The sequence below is a fragment of the Sapajus apella genome, unplaced genomic scaffold (assembly GCF_009761245.1).
Source record: "Sapajus apella isolate SASKATOON/1434 unplaced genomic scaffold, GSC_monkey_1.0 scaffold20, whole genome shotgun sequence".
NCBI classification, from domain to species: Eukaryota; Metazoa; Chordata; class Mammalia; order Primates; family Cebidae; genus Sapajus; species Sapajus apella.
The window spans coordinates 10,516,961-10,535,981 of NW_022436960.1; the positions used below are offsets into that span (position 1 = coordinate 10,516,961).

The window sequence follows — 19,021 nt, forward strand, 5'->3', positions numbered from 1 at the left end:
GCCTGCCTCAGGGCCTTTGTGCCTGCTCATCTTTCTGCCTGGAACACTTTTCTTCTATGCCTCCTCATTGTTCGCTATATAACCTTCTCTGGGACTTTTCAATATAGGTTATACTTTTCAATGAGGTCTTCCTTGACCACCCTATTTAAATTACAATGCCATCCCCATACCTGGTACCCAGTATGTCTTAAACTTTTTTTTATTAAAAGAAATAATTTAAAGCCAAAGAACTGAGAAATTTGCTGAGTGACAATCTGTAGACTTTATGAAGTTCTAAGATTAAAAATCTGACCTGTTGATGTTTATATTATCTTACAATTATTTTTTATTATGTACATTGGGAATCTATAGATTTCTTTATTAAAATTATAGCGCACAGTTACAGTTATGTGAACTATGTATTAGCTCTAATACTCCTATTTGCTGGAAGATTATTAAAGCAAATATTGCTTCAAGTGTCCTGAAAACTCCTCTATGCTGAACTTCTCACCTTGCCAGCATTATCTTGTTAAGTATCTTACACATTTCAATATGATTATCAGTCCTCAGACTATTTTCCCCAAGTCTAATACCAGTGAGGAATACCATTATCTGGTTCACTAACGACAATACTAAATAGTACATGGCCCAGGTCTCATATCAAAAAATTGAGTCCTTCATTGGATGAAGTCTCTTTCAAATAAAAATGACCTTTCTGTAATTTTTCAAAACTATGTTTGAATGAAATGTTCTTTTGAGATTCCTTTTTTTGGTCAGTTACCTTCACCATTGTCAATTCCAGACATATTGATCGAAGATCCATTACTACTACTTCCAGAGGCAGAGTTCATCTGCTGCTCAAGGCGCTCCAGTTGAAAGACTAGCGAGTTCTTTTCTGTGCTGAGGCTCTCCAGCATGGTCTGCTTCTGGATGAGAGTCTCTGTTAGCTGATGAAGTCGATTTTCTAACTCAGACTGACTGCTATTGCTTAAAGCTTTATTGGTAAGCTGAAAGAAAAGTGTTCACAAAATTATTACGTAAAATGAAAGTCATATAATACAGAAATCATACTACTATATTTTCATAGGTAAATTGTGGCATTAATTGATTTCTCAAAATATACTGACTCAATGTCTACAGAAGTGATTTTTAAAAACAGTGGGGTCACGAAATCAATTTGGTAGGTCAAAATCAGCACTGAAAAAGATAGAATAGAATGGGACACATTCTGATATTTATATAACACATAGTATGTGAGGGTACAATTTTTTGAAACTCCTGTTTTGGTTTTGTACATGTAAGTACATGTGAGTATTGAGACATGATGTAAACTGTATTTCTCACTGAGGCATCATGGTGAAAATATTTCAAAGCATGCATTTAGAGGACACAGTCCATGCTTTTCAACAGGATTCAAAAGCCTCCATAATTTAACAGTTACACTGCAGTGCAAAGATCACACCCTGAGGTTTTCATCTCTGCTCTGTAATTTTCAAGCTATTTGACTTTAGATAAATTGCTACACTTCTCTGAATCTGTTTCCTCATCTGTAAGTGAAGGTAACAGCACCTGTTGCACATGGCATTTAGTGATATTAAATTGCGTGAACCCAGGAGACAGACAACCCAGTTGCAGTGAGCTGAGATCAGGCCACTATACTTCAGCCTGGGCAACAGAATGAGACTCTGTCTCAAAAAATAAAAATAATTAATTTAATTGAGATTTGAAAGTCAAAATTATACCTTGGGCTGTCAAATGGATATTGTATTAGCAGGTATGAAAACAATATTAATCTCCTTGTATAGCTCTATTAGAGCTCTTGGGTGACCAGGAGTATTGTCAATAAGTAGTAACATTTTAAAAGGAATCTTTTATTTTGAGCAGCAGGTCTCAACAGTGAGCTTAAAATACTCAGTAAACCACGCTATGAACAGATGTGCTGTCATCCAGGCTTTGCTGTTCCCTTTACAGAGCACAGGCAGCACAGATTTAGCATCATTCTTAAGGGTCTTAGGATTTTCAGAATTGTAAACGAGCACTGGCTTTAACTTAAAGTCACCAGCAGCATTAGCCCCTAACAAGAGAGTCAGTCTGTCCTTTGAAGCTTGAATCCAGGCACTGACTTCTCCTCACCAGGTATGAAAGTCCTAGATAACATTTTCTTCTAATAGAAGGCTGTTTCATCTACATTAAAAACCTGTTACTGCCGGGCATTAAAAACCTTGAGCCGGTGGCTCAAGCCTGTAATCCCAGCACTTTGGGAGGCCGAGGCAGGTGGATCACGAGGTCAAGAGATCGAGACCATCCTGGTCAACATGGTGAAACCCCGTCTCTACTAAAAATACAAAAAATTAGCTGGGCATGGTGGTGCGTGCCTGTAATCCCAGCTACTCAGGAGGCTGAGGCAGGAGAACTGCCTGAACCCAGGAGGCGGAGGTTACGGTGAGCCGAGATCGCGCCATTGCACTCCAGCCTGGGTAACATGAGTGAAACCCCGTCTCAAAAAAAAAAAAAAAAAAAAAAAACCCTGTTACTTAGTGCAGCCATTTTCTTTCTTTCTTTTTTTTTTTTTTTTTTTTTTTATACCAAGTCTCACTCTGTTGCCAGGCTAGAATGCAATGGCATGATCTTGGCTCACTGCAACCTCTGCTTCCCTGGTTCAAGCAATTCTCCTGCCTCAGCCTCCTGAGTAGCTGGGATTACAGGCGCACGCCACCACACCCAGCTAATTTTTGTATTTTTAGTAGAGACAGAGTTTCACCATGTGGCTAGGATGGTCTCAATCTCTGGACCTCGTGATCTGTCTGCCTTGTCCTCCCAAAGTGTTGGGATTACAGGCATGAGCCACCACGCCTGGCTGGTGGAGCCATTTTCATTAATGATCTTAGCTAGATCTTCCAGATAACTTGCAGCAGTTTCTTCACTGCTGCTTCACTTTGCATTTTTACATTTGGGAGATGGCTTCTTTCCTTATACTTCATAAACCCAACCTCTGCTAGCTTCAAACTTCTCTTTTGCAGCTTCCTCAACTCTCTCAGACTTCACAGAATTGAAGAGAGTTAGGGCCTTGATCCAGATTAGGCTTTGGCTTAAAGGAATGTTGTAGCTGGTTTGATCTTTCCATACCACAAAGTTTCTCCTTGTCAGCAATAAGGCTGTTTGGCTTTCTTATCATTCGTGTGTTCACTAGAGCAGCACTTTTAATTTCCTTCAAGAACTTTTCCTTTGCATTTAAAACTTGGCTGACTGGCGTAACGGGCCTAGTTTTCAGCCTATCTTGCCTTTAGACATGCCTTCCTCACTAAGCTTAATCATTTCTAGCTTTTGACTTAATGTGAGAGCCATGTGATTCTTCCTTTTACTTGAACACTTAGAGGTCACTGTAGGCTTATTAGTTGCCTAATTCAACATTGCTGTGTCTCAAAGAATAGGAAGGCCTGAGGAGAGGGAGAGAGATGTGGGAATGGCCAGTTGATGGAGCTATCACAACACACACATTTATGGATTAAGTTCACTGTCTTACATGGTGCAGTTCATGGTGCCCCAAAAACAATTACAATAGTTACATAAAAAGTCACTGATCATAGATCACCACAACAGATATAATAAGAAATCTGAAATATTGTGAGAATTACCAAAATGTGACACAGACATGAAGTGAGCACATGCTGTTGGAAAAATGGTGTGGATAGACTTGACTGATGCAGGGTTGCCACACACTTTCAATTTGTTAAAAATGCAATATGTGTGAACTGCAATAAAGAGAAGTGCAGCCGGGCGCGGTGGCTCACGCCTGTAATCCCAGCACTCTGGGAGACCGAGGCGGGTGGATCACGAGGTCAAGAGATCGAGACCATCCTGGTCAACATGGTGAAACCCCGTCTCTACTAAAAATACAAAAAATTAGCTGGGCATGGTGGCGCATGCCTGTAATCCCAACTACTCAGGAGGCTGAGGCAGGAGAATTGCCTGAACCCGGGAGGCGGAGGTTGCGGTGAGCTGAGATCGCGCCAATGCACTCCAGCCTGGGTAACAAGAGTGAAACTCCGTCTCAAAAAAAAAAAAGAAGTGCAATAAAATAAGGTGTGCTTTTATCTCACTTTTGGAAAGGTCTATTCAAGTCTTTACCTATTTAAAAGAAATGGCTATGCACCTTATTATTAAGAGTTCTTATCCTGGTTATAAACCCTTTACCAGATATATATAGAGAGAGACAAGTAAATATTATCTCCCAGTCTGTAGCTTACCTGTTTTCACTTTTGAAATGATATCTTTTGATGAGAAGGAAATTTTAATTTCGATGAATAGCAATTTATCATTTTCCTGTACAGTTAGTGCTTTTTGTGTCTTTTCTAAGAAATCTGTCATCCTCAAAATCGCAAAAAGATTCTCCAATACTTTCTCATAGAAGTTTTATAGCTTAGGCTTAGCTTCATCCCAAATTAATTTTTGCTAACTTTACAAGTCTAATTAGGGGATAAGAATAAAGGTTCATTTTTTTCTCTGTATGTTTTCATCTACTCCCATGCAACAATTTTCTTTCTTTTTTTTTTTTTTTGAGACAGAGTTTGGCTCTGTGACCCAGGCTGGAGTGCAGTGGCACAATCTTGGCTCACTGCAACCTCTGCCTTCTGGGTTTAAGTGATTCTCCTGCCTCAGCCTCACAAGTAGCTGGGATTACAGGTATGCACCACCATGCCCAGCTCATTTTTTTGTATTTTCAATAAAAACAGGGTTTTGCTATGTTGGCCTGGCTGGTCTTGAATTCCTGGCCTCAAGTGATCTGCCCACCTTGGCCTTCCAAAGTGCTGGGATTACAGGTGTGAAAAATAAAAAAATATTCAAACTGGTAACCTATTTCTTTTAACCTACATGCAGAAAATCCAAAAGTAATAAGATAAACATAATTATTTATTGTCCATTCAGAATAAATCTTAACTCTAATTGTGTGATTTTTTTTTTTTTGGCAATTTATTAAGATGATGATCTCTTTTCAAATTGTACAAGTCAACTTAATTCTATGGGACAAAAGTTTTGCTCTCTTCTAACGTGACAAAAAACCTTGAAGAGAATTCCTCCTATGGTTAATTCTTTCTTTTCAAGAAACAGTGTCTCTCTCTGTTGCCCAGGCTACAGTACAGTGAGGTGATTATAGCTCACTGCAGCCTTAACTCCTGGGCTCAAGTGATTCTCATGTCTTAGCCTCCAAAGTGGCTGGTACTTACAGGTACGTGCCACCATGTCCAACTAATTAAAAAAATTTTTTTTAGAGATGAGGGTCTCGCTATGTTGCCCAGTCTGGTCTTGAGCTCCTGATCACAAATGATTTCCCTCCCTGCCTCAGCTTCCCAAGTAGTTAGGACTACAGTCAAGAGCCACCCTATGGTTAATTTTTTTTTTTTTTTTTAAGACAGGGTCTTACTCTGTCGCTCAAGCTGGAGTACAGTGGTGCACTCATGGCTCACTGCAGCCTTGACCTCCCAGGCTCAAGTGATCCTTCCCACATCAGCCTCTGAGTAGCTGGGACTGCAGGTGTGTGCCACCATGCCGGACTAATTGTTTGTAAGGTCTCACTATGTTGCCCAGGCTGGTCTCAAACTTCTGAGTTCAAGAGGTCTTCCTGCCTCAATCTCCCAAAGTGCTGGGATTTTAAGCATGAACTACCTCACCTGGCCTAAGTTTTGATTAACAAAAATAGTGCAATACTTCAGACACAGTAGGTACCCAATAATAATTAGTAAGTATAGAAATGTTTAAGGATTAAACCAATTGGTGGTTTTTTGCTCCTTCTTTTGACTTTCTGTTAGCACATCACATCACCATTTGTAAGTATTTCACAAACAGGCAAGGGAAGGGGAAGGGAATGCTCAAATCAGTGAGCTGTTCTCAATTCTTCACAAAAGTTAAGACGAAATATTTCAAAACATTTAAAATTATGGACTACTGTACTGCTTTCCAAGTCTGGAAACTTAAAAAACCAAAATTATTTGACTTTTCATAGTTCAAACTAAGTCATTAACTAAAAAATAAAGAATAAATCTTTATGTAAATTATTTAAATGATTAGTAGTCTATTAAGTCAATCATCTAAGTATGCGGGAGGAAAGGACAACTACAATTACAGGGAACGTGAATGCATGAGTCTATCAGTTAATGATAACGGCTTTGGTAAATCTGGGCGGTAGGCACATGAGTGTCATTATTTTCTGTATGTTTTACATTTTCAAGGTTAAAAAAAGATCTGGGTGACTTTATGAAAGACTCATCATTAATAGGAAGACTTGTCATAAGATTTTTCTTAGGAAAATGAAATCACAATTATAAAACTGGCAATCAGTGCAACCACACTGATGTCAAAAGGTCTGAAATTTCAGGGTAATTCTCATCTACTTGGTGACTTTGGCTACAAGATACTTCTATAAGAAGCAAATTATAGAACAGAGGAAATGTAGACTCAAATGGCATTAGATGAAATTTCTACACCAGGTTGAAAGTAACTTATGTCACTACTGTTACAACAGAACTCAGGTGAAAACATGGGAAAGGTCTTACTGCAACTTTTTTTTTTTTAAATGTAGCTTTTCAGTGGCATCTTCTCACAAGTTGTGAATAGTGATTCATACCTGATTCCTGAGTTTTTGAATTTCTTCTTCTCGATCTTTAATTCTGCTTTGCAATGTATTCTTTGTTCGATAAAGATCTTCTTCTATATAGTGGAACTCCTACAAAGTAAGGCACAAATAAAACAAAAGCTAAATAAGTGTCCCCTATCCATCCTCAGTAACAAAAACCATGCCAGGCACATAGCAGACAATCAGTATGTGTTGAGTATATAACTGAGTGTTTAACTGAGTGTATTATATAATGAGTATATAACTGAGTGAATAGATGAACAGACTTGGATGGGTCTGATGAAAAGTTAGCACTTCAGCATATATTGTAAATAAACATAATAAATAATTATTAGCAGTGTAAATAATCAGAAAACAAAAAAAGTTTATCTTATAGTAATGAGGAAGAATGGGTCATCTCTTCAAGAATCTCCAATATATAACATTAATAATAATGACAACAAACTGGAAAAAACATAAAATATGTGATAAAGATTAATAACAATATAATGTTCATAAAATAGACTAAAACCACAAACCAGGAACATTTAAAAAATAGGCAAAGCATATGAGACAAAGAAAGACAATAATTCAGTAAGGTGGCAGAATATAAAATAATATATAAAAATCAACATATTGATTTTTATATATTATTTTATAAACATATAAATTTTTGAAATGGAGTTTTGCACTGTCGCCCAGGCAGTAGTGCAGTGGCATGATCTCAGCTCACTGCAATGTCTACCTCCTGGGTTTAAGCAATTCTCCTGCCTCAGCCTCCTGAGTAGCTGGGACTACAGGCATGCACCACCACACCCAACTAATTTTTTTTGTATTTTTAGTAGAGACGGGGTTTCACCATGTTGGCCAGGATGGTCTCCATCTCCTGACCTCGTGATCCGCCCGCCTCGGCCTCCCAAAGTGCAGGGATTACAGGCATGGGCCACTGCGCCCAGCCAAAAATCAATAGTTTTATATAAAGCAGTTAGAGATATGAGAAAAAGGCCCCAATAAATAATAGCAACAAAAACAAATAAATTTAACAACAGATGTGTACAACACATATAAAGAATAGTTTAAAACATTTCCAAAGGGTACAAAAAATACTGGAACATATAAAATGTCATACCATATTCTTAGACACGAAAACAACATCATAAAGATGTCAATTCTCCTCTAATTAACTCATAAGTTGGACATGATCTCAATAAAAACAAAAGCTGGTTTTTAAAAATTACATAAGGTTATTCTACTATTCATATGGAAAAGTGTAAGAAAGGAAAGCCAGGCTTGGCCGGGTGCGGTGGCTCAAGCCTGTAATCCCAGCACTGTGGGAGGCCGAGGCGGGTGGATCACCAGGTCAAGAGATCGAGACCATCCTGGTCAACATGGTAAAACCCCGTCTCTACTAAAAATACAAAAAATTAGCTGGGCATGGTGGTGCGTGCCTGTAATCCCAGCGACTCAGGAGGCTAGGGCAGGAGAATTGCCTGAACCCAGGAGGTGGAGGTTGCATTGAGCCGAGATTGCGCCATTGCACTCCAGCCTGGGTAACAAGAGCGAAACTCAGTCTCAAAAAAAAAAAAAAAAAAAAAAAAAAAAGAAAAGCCAGGCTAGGCACGGTAGCTCACATCTGTAATTCTAGAACTTGGGGAGGCTGAAGTAGGTGAATTGCTTGAGCCCAGGAGTTCAAGACCAGCCTCAGCAACATAGTGAGACCTCATCTCTACAAAATATAAAATAATTATCCAGGCTTGGTGGTGTGTGCCTGTAATTCCAGCTACTCAGGAGGTTGAGGTGGGAGGATTACCTGAGCCTGAGGAGGTCGAGGCAGCTGCAGTGAACTGTGATTACACCACTGCATTCCAGCCTGGATGACAGAGTGAGATCTTGGCTCGGAAAAAAAAAAAAAAAAAAAAAAGGAAAAAGAAGAAAATGCAGAAACTCTGAAAAGGAGAATGGGTCATAAAGACATTAAAACATATAAAATCTCAGAAATCAAAAGCAATGTAGTACTGACGAATAAACAGACAAACTGACTAATGGGAGAGAACAAAAGTCCAGAAACAGATTTAGATACCTTGAAAATTTTAGGACATGACAAAGGTGGCATGTCAAATCAATAAAGAAAAGATAAACTATTTTTTAAAAATGATACTAGGACACTAAGTAGCCATATGGAAGAAAATTAAATTGGACCTGTAGCTCACCTTACACATCAGAGTAAATTCCTAATAAAGTAAAGATTTATATACAAAAATGAATCCAAAAAAGTGCTAGAAGAAAACTACAGGGCAAATTTCTTTATAATTTCAGAAAGAGGAACACTATGACTGAAAATCCAGAAGCCTTGGCAGAAAAGAACGATAAAGCTGACTACATAAAAATCAACTTCTGGCCAAGCAAGGTCACTCACGCATTACCCAGCACTTTGGGAGGCTGAGATGGGCAGATCACCTGAGGTCAGGAGTTCAAGACTAGCCTGGCCAACAATGGTGAAACCTGGTCTCCACTAAAAATACAAAAATTAGCTGGGCGTAGTGGTGAACGTCTGTAATCCTAGCTACTTGGGAGGCTGAGGCAAGAGAATCACTTGAATTCAAGAGGCAGAGGTTGCAGTGGGCCAAGATTACACCACTGTACTCCAGTCTGGGCAACAGAGTGAGACTCCGTCTCAAAAAAATAAAAAATAAAAAATAAAATCAACTTCTGCATAGCAACAAAACAAAATGAAAACCCTTCAAACTAAAAGATAAATGACAAACTGGGAAAAATTATTTGTAATTTATATTACAGACAAAAGGCTAATCTCCTCAAAAAGGTTAATACTTCCAAACTGATTAACAACTGTACTAATGCATTGTTCGTTTGTGCAATGGATCACTCAGAATCAGCTTAGAATCTAAGAGTAAAGCACATGCCAATCCAAAAATGTGTCCAAATCACTGAAATACAATGTAGAACAGAGAAGATGGAGTGATTAAGTGCTTCCAGAAGCTTTATGCTTAACTGTGAAGACAGTAAAAGAGTAAGACAGTAAAAGCAGCAGTTCCGGACCTGTCTGAAAAAGTAAAGGTGACATGGCAGCACACTGCTAGAGACTCTGTTAGGTATTTAGCTCAACTTGTTCATCTCACAAATGGAAAAAAATCAAGATAGGTGAGAAGAGAGATCATGAGAAAGGCAATTAGGGTAGGAGAATCATACTTTACAAGGTTTGTCTGATTTCTTTTAAGCTCTAGGCTAGTACAAAACTGAAGGTTGATATTACGTAAATTAATAAGCACTAAAGGACTCTTCAATTGCAAGATTAAATACTTTCCATCTGGAACATCTGATTACTAAATAAATAGCCATAGGTACATTAAGCTCCATTTTCTTCTACTTAATTCCCTCATTTTGAAAAGGGCACTGGGAAGAGGTTTGGTAAACCCATCTGCCATAATAAAATGAAAATTATCTCATTAACCATCAAGAACATTAAATTGTTGCCTTTTAATATATAATAGTGCCTTGAATAAGTTAAAATGCAATTTCTGAAAGGACAGTTAACCTCATAACTAAATTATCTAAAACAGCCCATGACATATCCTGCAGGTGGCTACTTGGTGAGTTTTTCTCTGAGTACTCAGGAAACAAATTGGAAGTACAACTTTCATAATTAAAAAAAAATTTCTCTGAGAAGAGAACCAGTTTCAGACATCATAAATCCTAATGATTTAAAGAATTTAAATACACAAAGATGGAAACGCTAACAGTAAATTATAAGAATAGTTTTCTCTTTTGTAAAATAAAAGAGAATAATAGTGATTTACTTGTGAGTATGAAATAGTATGTACTATATGCCTATAACAATGTTGTCAGTAAATTGGTGATGTTATTAACGTTAGATATAGAATCTTATTCTGAAAATGTGGCTATGTTTGTGTTAATATTGAAATTATTATATGAGTACATTAAAGCAAAATAATTTGGCTTGGGAGAATACAACTGCTAGCTGAACAATGAAATCTAATTTTAAACATGATTTGTAAGAAGAGTCTGTAATAAGCCTTTTTTCTCAAGAAGAGTCGTTAACATGGTACTAATATTGTATCTGTATTTTTATTAATATTTACTGTCGTTCCTAGAAAGCAAAAATGCAATAAACTATGAAAACCAACTGATGAATATTTGTTTTTAAGTTTTCTATACTAGGAGACGTAAAATACAGACAAGGTAATAGAAAGCATTCTGGGCTCAGAAACAGGAAACCTTGGTTCTATTCCACCTTTAATCAGTTGTACAATATTAGGCAAGTCGAATCACCATTCTGTGTCTCCATTTTTCATCTGTTAAAAAACAAGACTACAGTCATCAAAACAGCAAGTATGGATATCAAAACAGAGATATGGACCAAAGGAACAGAGCAGAGGCCTCAGAAGTAATACCACACATCTACAACCATGTGATCTTTGACAAACCTAACAAAAACAAGCAATGGGGAAAGGATGCCCTATTTAATAAATGGTGTTAGGAAAACTGGCTAGCCATATGCAGAAAGCTGAAACTGGACCTCTTCCTTATACCTTATACAAAAATTAACTCCAGATGAATTAAAGATTTAAACATAAGACCTAACACCATAAAAACCCTAGAAGAAAACCCAGGCAAAACCATTCAGAACATAGGCATAGGCAAGGTCTTCATGACTAAAACACCAAAAGCAAAGGCAACGAAAGCCAAAATAGACAAATGAGATCTAATCACACTTAAGAGCTTCAGCACAGCAAAAGACACTATCATGAAAGTGAACCGGCAACCAACAGAATGGGAAAAAAATTTTGCAATCTACGCAGCTGACAAAGGGCTAATATTCAGAGTCTACAAAGAACTTAAACAAATTTACAAGAAAAAAACAACCCCATCAAAAAGTGGGCAAAGGATATGAATAGACACTTTTTAAAAGAAGACACGCAGCCAACAAACATATGAAAAAAAGCTCATGGTCATTGGAGAAATGCAAATCAAAACCACACTGAGATACCAACTCACACATACATTTAGAATGTAGAACACATACAGTTAGAATGGCAGTCATTAAAAAATCTGGAGACAACAGATGTTGGAGAGGATGTGGAGAAATAGAAATGCTTTTATACTGTTGGTGGGAGTGTAAATTAGTTCAACTGTTGTGGAAGACAGTGTGGCAATTCCTGAAGGATTTAGGAACAGAAATTCCATTTGACCCAGCAATCCCATTATAGTACTGGGTATATACCCAAAGAATTATAAATCATTCTATTATAAAGACACATGCACGGCCGGGCGTGGTGGCTCACACCTGTAATCCAAGCACTTTGGAGGCCAAGGCGGCGGATCACCTGAGGTCGGGAGTTCAAGACCAGCCTGACCAACATGGTGAAACCCTGTCTTTAAAAAAAAGAAAAAAGAAAGACACAAGCACACGCATGTTCATTGTGGCACAGTTTACAATAGCAAAGACTTGGAACCAACCCAAATGCCCATCAATGATAGACTGGAAAAAGAAAATGTGGCACATATATACCATGGAATACTATGCAACCATAAAAAAGGATGAGTTCATGCCCTTTGCAGGGAAATGGATGAGGCTGGAAACCATCATTCTCAGCAAACTGACACAAGAACAGAAAACCAACATTACATGTTCTCACTCATAAGTGGGTGTTGAACAATGAGAACACATGGACACAAGGAGGGGAACATCACACACCAGGGCCTGTCACGGGGTGGGGGGATTGGGAAGGGATAACATTAGGAGAAATATCTAACATAGATTCTAATGTAGATGACGGGGGGATGGATGCAGCAAACCACCATGGCATGTGTATACCTATGTAACAATCCTGCATGATATGTACATGTACCCCAGAACTTAAAATATAACAAAAAAATAAAATGAGATTAAAAAAAATAAAAAACAAAAATCAAGGAGGATGGGATGGGAAAGCAGGAGGAACCTGCGGGGTAACCCTGAGCCTATACGCTAAGATTTCACTAAGCTGCTTTCCTGGGAGGTCTCCTCATATGACCACTAGAGGACACAGTTTCAGTAGCCATCAATCTAAAATCCTGACCTGCTTCAGTCGCTCCAGTTCTGTCTCTAGTTCTTGTTTAGATGCTTTCTGCCCAGCTATTTGGTCATGCAGTTCCCGTAACTGTTCTCTTGCTGACTCTGCTTCATTAACTTGCTGTGCCTCCATATCCTAAAGAGAAAAAGCTTGCATGTAAAAGCAATGATTAACATTCAGTTCAACATTTATTGAGCAATTATTATTATTTTTTTAAAGAGTCAGAGTCTCACCATCACCCAGGCTGGAGTGCAGTGGCACAGTCATAGTTCATGGTAGCCTCAAACTCCTGGGCTCAAGAGATCCTCCCACCTCAGCCTCCCGAGTAGTGGGACTATAAGCACATGCCACCAGGCCTGGCTTAATTTTATTTAATTTTGTTTTTAGAGATGGGGTATTGCTTTATTGCCTAGGCTGGTCACAAACTCCTGGCCTCAAACAATCCTCCTACAGTGCTGGGATTACAGGTGTGAGCCACCGCAATCTGTCTACAGAGCAATTACTATGTGCTGTGAAGTGGGCTCAGGAGGCACTGAGGAATAAAGATGAGTAAGACATGCTTGTAGCCTATAGGGAGTATACAACCTGACACCTTCATTGTCTACTGTGGCTAACAGTGAGCGGAATGAACTGGGGGCTACAGCTGCTGCAGTAAACAATAGCTACTGTAATTATTTACAATTACAATTACTGTAATTATTTACAATTATTGTTTATAGTGCTCAATGGACAATAGCTACTGTAATTATTTACAATTCTTCCATTTTGTTAGACCTAATACTTATGATACATTGCATAAATTTTTACAAGAGTAAGAAAATGGGTCAATGTTATTAATGATGCTGAGCAATTAAATAAAACAAATATTTTTCATCATCTCAACAAAAAGACATGGAACAGATATGAGTAAGTTTGGCATCTACCCAATTTCTAAGTTCACAGGACCAAAATCTTTGGAATTCAAATTCACAGATAAAAAAAAAAAAAATCCTACCTTAATGAATAACAATAAACCCAGAAATAATAGTAGCTATTATTTATTGAGGGTCTATTACATGTCAGAAACAATGCTACGTCCTTTACATATTTTCCTTTATTGTCAATAGAACCTTTGTTTACCTACATTCTATAGATGAGAAAACTAAAGCTCCACAAGACGAAGTGTCTTATGCAAAGAGCATCTGCTGAGTACCAAAGACGGAGCCTATCCAGGCCTGTCTGCTATTCAAGCCTGTGCTCTAGACAAGAATGAATGAATCTGTTTCTTATCCCCATAATTTTGTGGTCAACTTATGGATTAGAAACCTGGTCAGGCATGGTGGCTCATGCCTGTAATCCTAGCACTTGGGAGGCTGAGGCGGGTGGATCACTTCAGGTCAGGAGTTCAAGACCTGTCTGGCCAACATGGTGAAACCCTGTCCCTACTAAGAATACAAAAAGTAGCTGGGCATGGTGGCACTTGCCTGTAATCCCAGCTACTCAGGAGGCTGAGGCAGGAGAATCGCTAGAACCTGGGAGGTGGAACAGGGGCTGCAGTCAGCCAAGATCGTGCCACTGCACTCTAGCCTGGGCGACAAAGTGAGACTCCATCTCAAAAATAAAAAATAAAAACCTACTGCTTTAGCCCAGCATGGGCTGCAATAGCCCTACAATTCCAGCACTCTGGGAGGCTGAGGAGGGAGGATCACCTGAGGCCAGAAGTTTGGGACCAGCTTGGACAACATAGGGATACCCTGTCTCTAAAAATAAAAAAAAATAGCTGGGCATGATGGAGTGTGCCTGTAGTCCCAGATACTTGGGAGCCTGAGGAGGGAAGATTGCTTGAGCCCAGGAGTTTGAGGCTGCAGTGAGCTATGATCATACCACTCTAGGCTGGGAGACAGAGCAAGATCCTGTCTCCTTAAAAAACAAAAACAAACAAACAAGCAAAACCTATTGCTTTAGTAATGCTGTTTCCCTAAAATACAGAATCCATCACCTCTCGAACTGGTAACATCTGAGGGTAAATGTTGTCTACTAAGCTGAACCATGATGAATCTTACCTGTAATTCGGATCTGAGCTGATGTATCTGACCCATCAGCTTCTGTATTTCCTCCCTCTGCATCTCTTTCTCATGCCGAAGTTCTTCCAGCTCCATGTTATTGGCAGTGCTGCTATCTAGGCCTTCAAAACCAGAGCCTTCCTTCAAGCTGTTAATCAATTTTTCCTTAGACTATTATAAAAAAAAGAAATATGCTTAAGCAAAGTAGAAATTAGTTTGTATACTGAATATCCACCATTCAGAAAATAACCTACTACAGAAACATTCCATTATCTCCATCAAAAAAATCCACAGGTTTTCTTAAATTCATAAGGATAAAAAAATACAATACAGCCTTGTTGTATGATGTCCTTGGACTTTAGCCCCCACAATCATGGTAAAGTTGAAAACTTGCTATAAATAAGATTTTTTTTTTTTTTTTCCAGTTCGTCGTGGTGACTCACACCTGTCATCCCAGCACTTTGGGAGGCTGAGGCGGGCGGATCACCTAAGGTCATGAGTTTGAGACCAGCCTGCCCAAGATGGTGAATCCCCGTCTCTACTAAAATTACAAAAGCTAGCTGGGCATGGTGGCGCATGCCTGTAATCCCAGCGATTCGGGAGGCTGAGGCAGGAGAACTGCCTGAACCTGGGGGACAGAGGTTGCAGTAAACTGAAATAGTGCCACTGCACTCCAGCCTGGGCAACAGAGCGAGACTCTGTCTCAAAAGAAAAAAAATTTTTTTAAATTTTTATTTATTTATTTGAGACAAGATCTTGCTATATTTCCCAGGCTGGTCTTTCACTCCTGGCCTCCAGCAATCCTCCTATCTCAGCCTCCCAAAGTGCTGGGATCATAGGAGTGAGCCACCACACCCGGCCAAACAAGATTTTTCTCACATTTTCTTCTCATACTTTTTATTTTCCATCACATTCTACTCAACAAGTATTTATTTGGCATGGTGCTAGGTGTTCTGTGCAATAAAGATAATGTCTCTCTCTCAGACAGTACCCTCTGCCTTACAAATTAAAAGAGAAGTTACAAGTATTCAGCAGAAGGCAATAAACACAAGTGGAAAAAGGGATATGGTCAGATTACTTGCAGAGTTCTGAGAGGAAAAGCCACTTCTGGATAAAAGGAGGCTTTAACTCTAAGAGAGCCTTGAAATATGGGTAGGCTTTTTTTAAGTGCAGAGAAAAACAGAGGGCAAAGCATAAAAATGCAAAAGAGAAAGTCTATAGTAAAATATTGTGAGATGCAGCTCAGATAGTATTTTAAGACCAATTTGGAGGGGCTCCAGATCCCAGGCTAACTGTTTTAATATTATTTGACAAGCTAAAACAAATTACAGAAAAGTAGATAGAGGAGTGACATAACCAGAGAAGCGTTTTAGGAGGCTAACCTTGCAGGGCTATGAAGAAGGTGCTCACAAACGGTGGTCCATGGGCCTGTTTTTGCACAGCCTGTAAGCTAAAATTTTTTTTTACATTTTAAAAGGATCATAAAAAATAAAAACAAAGACTATGTGATGGAGACTACAGGTAGCCCACATAGCCTACAATATTTACTATTTGACCCTCTAAACGTTTTCTGACCCCTAGGATAAAAGAGGATATGGAAGAAGAGATTTGATGTGCAAAGATCAGTTTATAAAGTCCTAATTCTAGACTAGGAACAATAAGGACCAACAGCTTTCACCTTAAATTCAAATATTATAAGGTCATTCTCCTCCATCAAAAATAATTTTTCCTTTTCTGGATAGTAGGATTATAGGTTATTTCCATATCCTTCTTCAAACTTTTTTTGTAGTCTTCAAATTTTCTGTGATAAACACGATCATTTATAACATTTTAAGATTTTTTAAAATAAAAAAACCAGAAACCTCCCAACCTCATTCCCCCACCTAGCTATTGTCCTTATGACCATGGTCAAACACACTGCCTTCATGTCACCAGCTCCCAGCCACCCTGGAACTCCCCGTTGAGAGGTCCCCCACCCTAGTTGCCAAATCTGAGAACTCAGCTTGGTACTCGTCACATCAGAGCCACCTGCCATGGCTGGCAATCACGCCCCACTTGAAACTCTCCCCCTGCTTGGCTTAGTGGATGGCATCAGTCTCCTCCTGGTTCTCTCCAATTTCTGACCACTCACCTTCTCAGTATTTTTCTTTTGCAGGTGATCTCCCTTTGCTAAATTTGTAACTGCTGATATTTAAGACTGTTTTTAGACCTCAGCCTTTCTCCCACTTAGGCTACACATCGCTCTTGGCTAACCTTACCTACTCTCCCAACTTACTTCTAATTACCTTTCTAACATTTTCACCTCAATGTCGCATCAATTTTGCATACTCATCATAATTTCTCATACTCTCTTTTAACCCTAACCTGCTCTTTCCTGTTTCTCCTTTTATTAACACAAGGAAACATCATTCATACACTCAAACCAAAAACCTGGAGTCATCCTAGATTCCATTTGCCTTTTTCCCATCCTTCCAATTAAAACTCCACGTATCATATATATTCTACCTCCGACATATCTCTTAGCTGTCCCCTGCCTGCCATCCTCACTGCCACAAACTTTGATCAGGTCCTCATTATTTCTTATAATCACCTCTTCACCATCTACATACCACTGATGTCACTATGCCACCCCTTATCACTTCCATGTATTCAATAATTTACTGAGTACCAGGCACTGTGCTGGGGTACAACAATGAACAAGACAGAGGTCCAAATCTCCCCGAACCTTTTCATCAGGCTGCCACAGTTCCAACACTCAAACCTGATCATGGCTTCTGCCTGTCATTGAGCTTTATGAGTCTTTTGCCTCCCATCTCTGAAAACTTATGCTCCAGCAGCAGAGAACTAGCTGCAGTCCCTTAGAGACACCATGTTCTCTCCAGCCCCCTTGCTCTGGCACAGGAAATCTCTTCCCTATCATGAGTCTTCCTATTCATCTTTCAAGTTTCTCTTTATGCCACATCTCCTCAGTGCAGTGACAGCCCCAGGAAAGTTTTAAGAGATTCTTCTCTCCAGCTCCCATTGTACTGCATCAATAACTTTATCAATTATCTCAGCTTCTTTCCATTAAAATGAATGTTTTCTTAAAGGAAGAGGACACATCTCTTGAGCTTTGTGTCCTCAGTGCCTAGTGAGTAGTTAGGTGCTCAGTAAGTAACTTTTCAACAAATTAACAAATTAGGGTGATATAAAAAGTACTTAGGAAGAAGGGTTTGGGGAGGAGATGAATATGATAATTCACAGAAGCAGCATTAGAAAAAGGTATTCATAGCCATTAGGAGTTTGTGACTAAAGGAAAAAGGTAAAGTCAAAAATGAGGTTTCAAGCTTTCCTGACAGATGGTAGTAACACTGACCAAAACAGGAGAATGAGGGAGAAGCTGGTCTGGGAGCTGAATACCCCATACCTCCACAGTAGAATGCTGAAGTCAGGAGGTCAGGGTTGGAAACATGCTTGAAGTCCTATGCAGGTGGCTATGGGAAGCAGAGTGAGCATATGGCAATGCAAGGTAAGACAAGGCAATGAAAGAGGGTTCACGACAGAGCTTAGGGGGACTTGACTCTTTGGAAATTGGGAAGAGGGCCTAAGAGAGACAGAAACAGCAGTAGAAGAGGACAAGAGCGCCAAGAAGATGTGAACAGCATAGAAGGCAGGAGTTCCAAGAAAGTGGGAGGGTTAACGGGGCCAAATGTTTTACCAAAATAAAAGGTATGGAGACTAAGAAAAGGGCAGAGAATATTTATTTTGGTCATTGAATACTTTTGAGAAGAAATTTCAGACATGTAGTAGGAAAAGAAGGAGATAAAGTTAACAAGGTCTACAGAAATGAAGATGGCATATATACAATAATTCTGGTAAGTCCGTGCAAAGTGGGTGCAAAGCTAAAAGAGACTGTTTTTCTCTTAGGAGTCTGGGATCTAGTCTTCATTTTTCCACTAAGTAACCATGTGCTCTTGAATAAGCTGAGCCAGAAGGTGGCAGCAGCAGAGAGAGGCACACACAGGAAGCAAGGGAATAGATACACAGAGAAAGGGCTTACATGAGGTGGGAGGAGAGGGAGTCAGTGCACAGTAGGGAAATGATCCTAGAAACAAAATGAAAGGACATGTTTTCCCTCTGAAATGAGGGGCAAAGGAAAGAGAACTTGAAAACGACATTAGATGACTGCAGTCTTTCTAAGTAGAGGGTAAGGTCGCCTTAGATCTGAAGGAGGGAAAGAAAAGCTGGATGAGGCAATTCTGAGAACTGGATGGGTCCTAAAGCAGTTGCTGTAAAAATTCAATAGGAGATTAACAAGA

The 19,021-nt window shown here is 39.2% G+C and overlaps 1 protein-coding gene across 2 annotated transcripts in view; it reads right to left on the minus strand.

Moving 5' to 3' along the window:
* The window catches only part of GOLGA5 (golgin A5), a 38,777-nt gene that overhangs the window by 5,393 nt on the left and 14,363 nt on the right, over positions 1 to 19,021 (minus strand). For both annotated transcript variants that reach the window (XM_032287589.1, XM_032287590.1), the window contains exons 7-10: positions 14,724 to 14,894; positions 12,688 to 12,816; positions 6,602 to 6,700; positions 761 to 986 (exon numbers count right to left, since the gene is read on the minus strand). In XM_032287589.1, coding sequence (XP_032143480.1) covers positions 761 to 986; positions 6,602 to 6,700; positions 12,688 to 12,816; positions 14,724 to 14,894 — 625 coding nt within the window. The remainder of the gene's footprint in view (positions 1 to 760; positions 987 to 6,601; positions 6,701 to 12,687; positions 12,817 to 14,723; positions 14,895 to 19,021) is intronic.